General features: G+C 37.4%; 1 protein-coding gene across 6 annotated transcripts in view; it reads right to left on the reverse strand.

The window, feature by feature from the left end:
- Nucleotides 1–12,961, reverse strand: part of PRKAG2 (protein kinase AMP-activated non-catalytic subunit gamma 2) — a 271,216-nt gene that overhangs the window by 76,396 nt on the left and 181,859 nt on the right. For 5 of the 6 annotated variants that reach the window (XM_087916094.1, XM_026719904.2, XM_087916095.1 and 2 more), the window contains one exon: nucleotides 3,949–4,015. In XM_087916094.1, coding sequence (XP_087772220.1) covers nucleotides 3,949–4,015 — 67 coding nt within the window. The remainder of the gene's footprint in view (nucleotides 1–3,948; nucleotides 4,016–12,961) is intronic. The other variant, XM_087916093.1, reaches the window with a different exon arrangement.

Here is a 12,961-nt window from a genome sequence, read left to right on the forward strand (position 1 = left end):
CCTGAATCCAGCACTTAAAAAAAAAACAACCGCAAATTTTCCCAAATAATAATAATAAAGACTGAAATGGCTGTATGAAAAAATTATAATTGGAAGCACTTGTTTAATGGAAAATACTGTAGTCAAGTTCTAAAATAAAATTTGGAAATAGAAAAAGTTAAGGGAATGTCTTTTTATTCGATGAAAACAATTACCCTTAACCAGTGAGAATTGTAATGACAAACTGATTTTCAGCAAAAGAAATAGAGACCTAGATTCTACCTATTTTGTAACAATATCTGCTTTTTTAATACACATGTCAAATTTATATGAGACAACAAAATACCAAATTCCTTGTACTTTGCTGTTGCTTTTTTAGGCCAAGTTCTGTATATATACTTTATATACTGCAACATAGTCAATTAATAGTCTACAATACTCTTTAATGATTTCAAAATGCAGCAACTACGTAATTTTACTGTTTGTAAAGCAATAATCTAAATTAAGATGAAAAATGACTAGCTTCTCAGAAAAGGTAATTTATAAAAGCAAACACTCGCCTCAATTAATAGATTTATTGTTCATTGCGGTATGACATCTATAGTCATCCCACAGTGAGATCTGTGTACAACTTCCTTAAGTAAGCAGCAGTCAACCAACATCAGAAATAGCTTTCAGGAGGTGGTCTAGGAACCAAATGTGCTTAAATTAATTTTAGCACAGGGAATTTCTAAAGTCTCCTTTAGAAATTATGCTTATTTATCCAAAGAAGTTTCACTGTGTTTAAATGAATCGTCCATGTTACGTATTTAAGAGCTTCCAATTATATATATCTTACTTCAAGGATCTTTTATTATTTGTATTAAATTTCACTGATTACTACAAAAAGAATCCTATACTAAATTTACGTTTATCCTAGCTTTAACATGTATGTTTCAAAGCAAAAAAAAAAAAAATTGAACCAAGATTTGTAGACTGTGCATACAGGAATGTAGCTCCTACAACATTATAAGACAAGTTTTGGTTCTTGTTTTTAAGAACAGCAAGTATATCATTCACTAGCCATGGTGATCTCTTGTCTCGTAAACTCCAGGTAGGATTACTGCAATGCATTATTCATGAAGTTGTATCTTCAAATCATGAAGAATTTTGAATGGTGTATCTTAATTATGTCTATTATATCAACTCATATGGTATTACATGGCTGATATTTGTTACTAAGAAAATTCAAACGTTAAAGGTTGAATTTCAGCATTAATTCTCTGAATAATTTGTTATCCAAATGTTACAAAGTGCTCCTACCCCTATTTTATCTTTCCCATTTAGTATTTTGCAAAAAGACTCTTAAGAAATAAAATATACATTTATAAAATAGGTCAGTAGGACCATACTAGAAATCAGTTAAACTGATTGTTTATGAATTCAATGATGAATGTTAAGTATATACAACTGGTTGTAGTTAAATTGACTATCTAAAACCAATTTCCTGCATACATTATAGGCTTAATTAATGCTCTCACTAGATCTTATATTTGAGGCTGATTTAACCTGTATTATTGTAATGCAGGTATTGACGTGTCAATAGGAAAGACTTGCATCTACCTTTGTTTGTCTTTTGGCTGTATTATTTAAATTATCTAAAACCAGTTGTATATACTTAATTTTTCCATATATGATTTCCCCCCCTCATGCTTTCAAATAATTTCAAACAATTCGGTGTTTAAGTCCACACATTATGCTAAGCTAGTGTTTACTTTAACCATGATTGCTGAATCAGCTCCAATGGCTGAAAGAACTACACATCATGCTAAGTCATGCTAAAACACATTATGTCTTAGTGTGAAATGTGATCTAAGCCTTCACCTCTTCACTTCTCCAATCTGGTAAGAAATATGCTAAACAATGTTCAACTGGATCAACACTTTAAAAAGATGTTCAAATATAACATGCTTGATGCAGCTGTACACTTCCTTGGTACTATGCCTATACAAAATATAGAGTAAAAATCTTATGTCAGATGATTCTTATTTATACACTGGCTCTCAATTCAGAAAACAGCATGCCATTAGAGCATAACAGCAATCTGCTATGTCTGACAGTATTAGAAATGTGTTACTTCTTTTAAAAGTAATTTTGATTCAATAATTTTGCCTTGTCTTGTCCCAAAAATCTTGCCAAAGAGGATCTGAATGCATATCAGAAGGATTGAGATCTAGTAATTGCATGAAGCAAGTTGCCTCTTACTAGTGAGTTTTTATAAGAGAGAGAAAGGACACTGGTTTAAAGTACATTCAAGAAAAAAAAAAGGCCTATTCACTATGAGGATTTATGGAGAGAAAACACTTTTAGAGGATTTCAATAGATCCAATGCACAAAACACACCTATTCTATGGAAGTAGGTCTGTTTCATGGGATTTGGGGAACAACTAAAGAGTGAGAGGTAGCAATCTTGCACCCAGGCTTAACTGTCTTTTTTTCATTACAGTAAACAATTATTCTACCTTTCTTCAATTTCAATTCTATTTTTCACATTACTACAGACAATTCACACAATTGCACACTAAATGGAACACCATATCTCCCTCAAAGACAAATTGGTTATGGAATTAAAAGGCTTTTAGCAAGTTAAATTAATGCCACAGAGAAGTTAAGAGTTTTTAACCAAGAGTACCATTCAACTACAGTATTTAATTATAGTCAGTGACTAGCAAGATAAAACACAGAATACTTTAAAAAAACCTCAGCAGTAAATAAATCAGATGAGACCTAACAAAATCTGTGTTTTTTAAAAAAATTAAAAGTATGAAAATAATTTCTTATTGTTCCCATTCTAAGATTTGAACAACTTACACCTACTTACAGAAATTACTGCAGATAAAAACTTAGCAGCTGGTAGGTTTATATGCTTACAGTTTGCAATACAGATAGTCCTTGATTTATAGCCATTCATTTAGCAATCCTTTATAGTTATAGACATTGAAAAAAATGATTTATGACTGATCTTGGCATTTATGACCATTGCAGCATTCCCATGGTAATATGAGCAAAATCTGGATACTTAGCAAATGCATATATTTAAGGCAGTTGTGGCATCCCAGAGTTATGCAATTTGTGATCTTCCCAGCTGGCTTTTGAGCAGCTAAGTCAATGAAAGTGGCTTGATTTGTGTAAAGATTGTGTGATTCATTTAACAATTGTGGCCAGAAAGAATAAATCTTAAAATTGGGTGTGACTCACAACTGCCTTGCACAGCAACTGAAATTCTGGTCCCTATGGTGGTTGCTAATTGAGTGCTACCTGTATTAGATTGTAAGTGCAATAGAACTACAAGATGCACCCTTGTGGTCATAATTATATTTTTTTCATTGTCCCTTTTATACAGTATACATGCAGATATATCTCTACCTCCACCTAACAACCACCTTACCTATTAGCAAGGAGAGGCAATTCAACACATTTATTGATCTCTTCTCTCCAGAGCAATTCAAATTCCAACCCAACATCTGGTCCCTTGAGCCTTAAAATCAAAACTCACAAGTGTGCTCACACCAGGAAAACCGATGGATGGTGCTGTACACAGACATACTCCTCCACCATCTCGACCACCTGCTCTGTGACAGACCCTCAAAATCGTCCAGCTTCAGGCCCTGGGTGGGTGGGTGAGGACGGTTTCAGCAGATTCCCCCACCAACAAAATGACACCTGATGCACAAGATGTAATGGGGGGTGGGGGGGGAGGGCTACGCAGTCTTACCTCTGGATCTCCCCTCCTGTCCAAACGGGACATTAATTATTAAAGATCACAATAACCACCGACCGTACTGGGCCGCCCACCTGTTAGCAACCTCCGCCGCCCCTCAGCACCCTTCCTCCCGCTCGTGCGTCTGGATTACCTGGTGACCCGCCTCCCCACCACCACCAACACGGCCCCATTCCCACGGGGCTCGCCCAGCGGCGCCCGCGCCTTACCTTCATCCTCGAGCTCCAGTTTCTCCAGCATCCCTTCGGAAGCGGCCGGGGACTGAGGCTGCCCTGCCTGCAGGAGGGCGGGGAGGGAGACACAAGAGAGAGACGGCGGGATCAGCGGCATCCAGGCGCGGAACTCACCCGACCTGCCGTGGCATTCCCGGCAGGCGCCCACGCGAGGCGGGTTGAGGCGAGGAGGAGAGGGCTCGGTGGACTGGCGCTCCAGGAAGGGGAATGGGCGAGGGGAGGAGCCCAGGCATCACGGAGGAGGGAGCCAGGCGGCCTTCCCCGCCTCCCCGCTCCATCCCCCGGCCTTCCCAGGCTGGCTCAGTCTCCTCCGCCTCCCGCAGCATCGGAGGCGCCTTCAAAGGATTGGTGGTTGGAACTTAACGGATCCCGAGTGAACGTTGGCGCTTTTGAAATTCCACCTCGAGACACCCCCCTCTCCTCCTCCCCTTCTTCTCCCTCCTGAGTGGAACATTCCAACCGGGCCCCGCTTGATTTGCACCTTCGAGGGGTGGGTGGGGAAGGGCAGCTACCACCTAGCGCTTCAAAGGAGAGGAGGGGACGCTACCTGATGCCAGCCACTTAAAAGCTCCGTTTTGCCTTCGCTTTACCACTGCTTTCAGAGCAGGCGGGAGGTTCCCCCTAAAAAACTCACCTTTGCGGGGATGGGAGTAGAGGCCACTTTTCTTCTCCCTCTTCCCCTCCCTATCAGCTGACGATGGTATTGTCAAGGTGCCCATTCACCTGCCTGGAGGGAAGAGTCTGCACGTTGCAAAACTGTCTATGGGAAGGGTCACGATGGAAAGGGCCTTAAATTTACTAGGATAATTCCATTATTTCTTGCAGGCCAGGATGTGCAAACAGATTGGTCAGTTGCTGGAACAGTATAGCAGAGGATATGTGGGTCCTATGACATGATTTCGGTAGCACCTGTTGCTTTGTAAGTGCCTGAGCTCCCAGGTTTAGTGATAAACCTCAATGGATGCATCTGCATAACGCTTGAAAACCAATGTCAACAGCCCAGCTTACAAACCAGGACAGTATGTATGCAGCCTTACCCATTATCTTCACCTTTAAAGCTATCCTATCTGTGTTGCAACAATCCAGATGCCCTTGGGGTTGGCAGCAAAGAATTTGATTTTTCTTTATGACTTTGAGGTCTGGATTTTTGCAACCCATTACTGATGTGGTTCCTGCAGATAAGAGAAGAACTGCCGCTTTAATCATTTTAGCTTCCTTTCTCATTTTCACTGTTTAGGAATAATAACTGATCCTTCAACATGTCCTTACTTAAAGCATATACATGTATCAGTTTTTAACCATCTAAACTAATAGGTTCATAGACATTATTTTAGTTTTTAATACTTAATCTGTTTTTTTTTCAGACTGATGCTCCCAGGGTGATTGATACATCATTAAAAATAATCCCTGATTTTAGATTCACCTGGTGCTCTACATTAGATGCTTTCTAGGTATTTATATCCTCTCATTATTTTTTTTCATTCTTCATGTAACAAAGATACGTTGCCTTATATTTACCCTTATTTATGGTATCCACTGTTTCCTTATATTTCTCCCTGCCAAATCACTGCCATATTCTAAGTACCTCTAACAATAAAGGGCTTCTAAAGTTGGGTATCACAGCAGTTTGATTCTTGGTAATTAAGAACCCCTACAGTTCCCTTGGCAGAATTTTTTAAAAGTAGTTTGTCCTTGTCTATTTCTTCCCAATGGCTGAGAGAAAGGAACTGGTGTAAAGACATCCAGATGATAGCTTCAAGTCTAAGGCAGGATTAGAACCCATGGTCTCTAACCAGTTATCTTGACCAATACACCCAATTTGTTCAAACCTACGGTTTATAAATGCTGCATATTATTTACACATTATTCAATTTTGAATAGTCAATGAACTAACAAAGAAAAGATCTTAACTTTAAGGAAAATCTACACAGAAACAACCTCGTGATACATTGCATTTTAAATAAACCTTAAAATCATATAATTTATTTTAAAACCAACAGCTACATCAATTTTTTTTTAGAAATCTATTAGTGCTATGTTTTCAGGCTTCAATGTTTTTCAAATCAGGTTTTGTATAAAATGGAATTAAGTGCTGAACAACTTCTGAGGAAGCTGCACGATATGGTGTTGTTTTTGAGCTACTACACTTTCTTGCCAAAATCTGAGATTTTGCCCATATTTAATCCAAGCTGAATTAGCAGTTCTTTCAATACAGTCCTCCTAGTTATATTTCAAAACATGGCCCAAATATAATTTGCTAGATAAGCTGTGCCTTGTTGGCTCATTGTTGCAGAGATATTTCTTGACCTGATTCTTCAAAGCTGTCAACAATGGCAGAGTTTCTAAAATACTGGGGAAAAGCTCTTAAAAATTTCTGGATGATAATCAGAGAAGTATCCACCCTGAAAGTAGCCCATGTTGAACTATATACCACAATCAAACATCAGTTGACCACAGGATAGGTTTTATGACATTTTGTATGTCATAAAATGTTTATGATCATTTTTGTGTCATAAAATGTTCTATTAAGTTTGCCAAATTTCAGTTCCATAGGATTGATGGATCCCACATTTTGGATGCATTCTATAAGTTAGCCCATTTGAAGTAATGTTCAAAAATTTGCCCTATGATACAATAGTTCACCCTCTTAATGTTTGCAGATATGAAAGTTTTAGGAGTACGTAGATATTTCATACAAAGCATGCTTGTCCAGAATTTTAGCATCTATAATGAAAGAGATAACTTGTATGGTAATATAGTACCACAGCACTATACCACTAATATTCTGACAGGTAATATGCATATAATCTGGATTCAATTATTTCACTGTGCTGTTGTTTTTCAGCCTTGCCAAGTTTTAAAATGTGTGGACTTCCACTCTTGAAATTTCCAGCCAGCAGAAGGTTTAAAGTTGCCAATGTTGAAAAACAATGCACTAAGCTAAACCTTGACTAAGTCATCACTGTTTAGATTTGTGCAAAATACCCCAAATATGCACATTTACTAAACTAAAACTAAGTAAGCTACACCGTGGCTTATCACAATATATGAAAATATTTTACTTATTTCAAAAAATTGTGCTTAATACTTTTATATCCTAAAAGTACCGATGACTAATTCTAGAACACATTAAGATATTAAAGCACTGCTCAAAATTATTAATACATCATAAATATCAAAAAGAAATTAATCTTATTTTAACCTGATTTCATCAGCCTACTGAGTTATATAAAACTCCCCCATTTCCAGATTCTCCATAAATATTTTCTCCTGTTCAGTTTTAACTTCTTCTACTTTATATGTGCCATTAAAACCAAGCAATTGTTGAAGATTTTTTTTTAAAAAAACTTTTCTTTGCATACCAATAATTCTAAGAATTTTGATTCTAAAATTCAGAGCATTTGTTTTAAAGTTAAGTTTTATACAGGTAGGACTTATGATTATTTATTTAATGAAATGGAGTTACAATGATGCTGAAAAAAGTAACTTACATTCGGTCTTCGTACTTAAAACCTAAAACATCCCTGCGACCACATGATCGAAATTTAGATGCTTGGCAACTGGTATATATTTATAAAGATTTCAGCAGTGTCTTGGGTCATGTGATCACCATTTGTGACTTTCCCAGGGAGCTTCCAACGAAGTCACTAGGAAAAGCCAGATTCACAGTGATTGTGACAAAAAAAGGATGTAAAATCAGCTGTGACTCATTTAATGACTGCACCACTTCGTGATGGAAGCTCCAGTTCCAATTGTAGTCATAAGTCAAAATCTACCCATGCATTGACAATTTTCCATTATTAAAATGTCTCCCTTTTGCTTTAAATGCAGAAGAATTTGTCTGATTCTATTTTCCCATCATTGTTTTCATTGTTCTTATTTTTATTATCTGTCTCTCTGTCATGTTTGAAAATGCAATCCTAAAATGATTCCCAACAAAATAGGTTTATGTGATGGCACTATGGGCATTTGAGTGGAATCAACACCAAAAGAGACAGACTTTCATTTGCACAGATCCTGGCCACTGCCTTGAGTTTGCAGAAAATCAGAACTGCAAACAAATCCAGATGATCAGAGCTACAAACAAATCCTAATGAAAACCAATGGCAATCTTTATTTAAGCATCAGCACCAATCCACTCAAGTAATATTTACTTTGAAGTAATCTGTCTCCCTCCTGATACTTGATATTTTAGTTCCATTGTTCTTGCCAGCATGGAATTATCAGAATTATAATTATAATTTTTATAATCTAAAACATCTGGAGAATATTAGGCTGCATAGCCCCTCTGGCACTTTGATTCATGAAAAAACAGGATTGTTTTTCAGGCCATAACAAAATACCTTTAAAGATACAAGAAATCAGTTGATTGCCTGGTCAATCTTTTTTTTTCAAGAATGGAAGGGAAACCTATTTCTATTCACTTCATGTTATTTTTTTAGTTTCTTCATGCATATAACCAACAATCACTTTATGTAACTCCCATAACATTATAAACTGGCTTGTCAATAATGGCTTTGCAACAATAAAAACTAACCCGATAAAGTGGGCTCTATTGCTAACATGACTGTCCAGTTACACCTGTGTAATTTGTTCATTTTTAACAACATTAATTCACTGTGATTATATTATTTAACCAGATTCTTTTTAATTTTTCGTTACAGTTAAATGTAAGGAGGTCTATTTTCTGCAAGGCTTAAAGCCCCTGAACCTCAGTGGCAACATTTGTGTACTCAGAATCTGCTTCCTCTTTGCTCCTATGCTGTGGCAACTGACACCATGGCAGTTTACCAATCTCCTTGAATGCGGAACATAGCGCTTTCAAATAAGCCACCATGCAAAGAATACAAATCGTGAAGGATTCTTACCCATGTGAGTTAAACTGCTTTAACTCAACTAGTCTCCAATTAAGAAAACACACCAAAATCTTAATTTTACTTATCAGAACTTAATCACAGCTGTTCAGGTGCAGCCTTGCAATTCTGAAAGTTTCATGGATAGAAGAAGGAACTTAAAAGAGCTCTTTGGCCAATTTGGCCATTTTTATTTATAGGCACCGATTTTCAAATTGTTGCAATTGTTTGTCTTTCCTGTATAAGGCAAGGAGGGCACTTCTACCCTGCAATATAGGCTTTGCTTTTTCTAAGCTATCCAAGGTCCATCAGGTGGAACTACCAGGAACAAAATTGGGCAAGTCTCAGTTTAGCACAGTCCAGAAATTTATTGCCAAGTTTTTAAATTATTTCAGATGAAAAAAACCTCCTGCCTTCCTCCCAGATTCTCAGTTCCAAATTGACTTTGATAAAGACATGGGCTCCTTGCTATTTTGAAACAAATAATAAAGAATGGTGGGTGACTTGCAAGTCATCCAGATACTAATTCTTATCTGGCCGCCCTTGTTATAGAGGGGCTCCACAATTCTCAGATACTGTAACAAACTCCTGTTGGGCTACATGAAATTTTTTTTAAATAACCACTCAGCAGCAGAGTTCACAAAATGGAAGCTGTCAGGGCAGCAAAATTTTAAATTAGAATGTAAAATAACCACAATACAGGTAGTCCTCAATTTATGATCATAATTGAGCCTGGAATTACAGTTTTAAATCATGCTGGTGCGTCACCATCTGGATGCGCTCAATGTTACAATGTTTTATGCTGCAGTCATTCAGTAATCACCATAATCATTAGGCAAATGCTGCTGTCATTAAGCAAACCCCTCATTTACGGCAAGCCTTGTTTTGCCAGAAATTAAGCATTGATTTTCAGCAAAAGAGGTAAATCACAATCACATGACTGCAGGATGCAGCAAACAGCTGTAAATGTAGGCTGACTGCTAAGTGCCCAAATCTGATCATGTGTCTGGAGGGGAGGTAGACCAGCCATCATCAGCTGTGAGAGTGGGGGGCAGAGGGGGGAGGACAGAGACCAATGTAGAAACTTCAAATCTGGGTTGTAAGTAGCTGTAGGGTGGTTCATCATAACTTTGAACAGTTGCTGAACTTGAGTCATAACTTGAGGACTATCTTGTACCTTTTTTAAAATTCTTACAAACATCTCACTCACAGTGAGAACTCTTAGGTGCCTATCCTGCATTTTAGAAAAACATTTAAATGTCAAGCCGTGGCCAAGTCCAAGAAACCAAGGCTTAGCAATGGTATCCCAATCCAGGAACTGTCAACTCAAATAATCAAACAGCAAATAATAGCCTAATCACGGAACTGCCAAGAAAAAAACAACATTCCCACCAACACTGACAGGGCAAGTCACTAATAAGGCTGGCTCAGGAATTCTGGGAGTTGAAGTGCATAGATCATAAAGGAGCCATAGTTGCCAACACCTGCACTTGTATATAGACAGAGAGCAACTTCACTCCCTTTTAGCACTAATGACCTTATTAGTTTAGTAATGAAAAATTTGCAGGAAAACAATGAAGCTCAAAAAGAACCAAGCACTGTATTTCAACCAAGAAAAATATAATGTAGTCAAACATTAGCACGTGCTACATGATCTACTAATACTATCGGATGGATAAAAGCAGGGCAGTAAAAATAAAAGCAGAAATTTTCTTTAAAAGTTTAGTTGTGTCTGGTAGCTGCACTGGATCACTACATTTAAATTGTTAGATCATATGCAGCCTCAGTCTGATGAACCTACCAAACAACATATATGAATATTTTGAATATTCTGTATGTGTACAATTCTGAAATAAGTCCTCCATTCACATCTATTTACATTTTCATGCTATTCAAATACATCTTATTTCCTCTTAGCTCTAATGACCCCGTTGATTTTTTTTTAAGCACCAGAGAGCTGACTGGTATCTAAACATGATTTTCATGCTGCTCTCATTAACTGAATTAATTCCAATTACATGAATCATTAATTAACTACAATCTATATTTTGCACATTTCAAGGGATTCTGAGTGGCTTATAATTTATTTTTATTTATTTATTTGTTAATCGCTTATAAGATAATAGGTATAAGTATAAACATGAGTAAGAATACAGGAAATAGGTACGGATAAATGGGGGCAATAGGACAGGGACGGTAGGCACAACAGTGCACTTATGCATGCCCCTTACAGACCCCTTTGTTAATAGTTACTAATTGATCCAGTCCCAGTGTAGTAATGGCATTGTACAGAGTTGCATGTATAGGTTCGGATGTACATTCATTTAGGGTCCAATTTATAAGAGGTAGATTGAGGTCACCAAGTAAAATAAGAGGGTATAGGCAAGAGGCAGCTCACATTAGCAGTGAAGTTAGCTTGTTTGCATGAACTATGTCATAATCAGGGGCTCTGTAGCATAGTAAGAAATGGATTGTGATATTTGAGGACAATTCACCAGCAATGGTTTCTGGAAGAGCAAGTTCCTGTGTAATTTGAATCTTTTTAGTTTAGGGATATTTTGTAGAAGATAGCAACTCCACCTCCTCTATGGATTTTGCGATCTGACCGATAGACATGATATTCGCTGTGGAAATGGAGTCTGGAAAAGATGCATTTAACCACGTCTACAGACAAATATAATGTCAAATGTAGTCATGCCTAATAAGATGAGGAATTCATGCATTTTGTTTGCGAGGCTTCTTGCGTTGAGTAATTTGCATTTTAGATATGTAGTGGTGGGTCTGGAGGAAGTAAGGAGCGTGCGTGCCTAATGTTGGATGTTGGGGTGATGGTTATTGGGATGTAAGTTGAAGGTCTTGCTTTTGATATATTCTGTGCGGTAGTCAATGTATAGGTTAGTATTTCCTTGTTCATAGAGTCTTTTGAGCTCAGAGCATAGTTCATGGGATCGTACATGTTGTTGTAAGGTTAGGTCAGGGCGAGAACAGAGGTTCTTATGATTGGTGTTGCTCTTGGCAAGTGATTTTATAATATAAATGAATTTCCGTTTGCTTGTTAAATGTAGTCATGCCTAATAAGATGAGGAATTCATGCATTTTGTTTGCGAGGCTTCTTGTGTTGAGTAATTTGCATTTTAGATATGTAGTAGTGGGTCTGGAGAAAGTAAGGGGAGTGCGTGCCTAATGACCCTACAGAAGCGTGGGACCACCGAGTCATCACTGTTTTTGAACTCAGGGCCGATGCGGGAAATGTTGAGTATTTCATAAGGGAAGATGGTTGATGTTTGATAGTTACTGATGATGTTGCGAACAATTGTGATGTCATCATTGTCATTATTGTCCTCTAGACCAAATAAGATGGCATTTGGACGCTTCCGTTTGCGCTCGACAGCTTCTTTGACAAGGATTGGGGCATCATTATTTGTTGGATTTGTGGTTTTTTGTGGATTGGGTTGCGGTTGTTGGGTAGAGGTGTGGTTTGTAGCTATTGGATGTTTGGTTTTTTTGTGTTGTGTCTTTTTTTCAAGGTTAGTTAATCTTGATTTTATAGTGTCCAGGAATACTACTATGGTGTCAAGGGATGTTATTCGTGTTTCTATGGTATCAACTCTTTCAAACAGGGCAATATAACATGTTACCAAAGTATGTTATCCAAGTAATTCAGTCTTTTTCCTTTTCACTTCTGTGGCTTGTTGGTTTTCAGCTTAATATGTTTGTGTGAACTTGTCCTGATGGTTTATAAATCATTTTTTATGGCTCACATTAGTAGATGAATATTACTTGTGGTTTGTTCAATAAACCATAGCAAAGATAGTTCAGAACAGTGTTTTTCAACCTTGGCAACTTTAAAATGTGTCATTTTCAACTCCCAGGATCTCTCAGCTAGTGTTCTGACTGGAGAATTCTGGGAGTTGAAGTCTATACTGATAGAGTTTCAACCATTTGTTTAGAGAATGGTCAAAATTACAATGCCATTGAGAAAAGTAACTTATGACTGTTATTCAGGCAACCATTGCAGCAACCCGCATAGAGAAGGCTGTAAAGCACTGTGAAACGGTATATAAATCTAAGTGTTAATGCTATAGCTATCCATGTAGTCACATGATCAAATTTCAGGCACTAGACAAATGATGTAG

This window comes from Pseudonaja textilis, chromosome Z (assembly GCF_049901715.1).
Source record: "Pseudonaja textilis isolate UNSWEBS1 chromosome Z, rPseTex1.2, whole genome shotgun sequence".
Taxonomy (NCBI): Eukaryota; Metazoa; Chordata; class Lepidosauria; order Squamata; family Elapidae; genus Pseudonaja; species Pseudonaja textilis.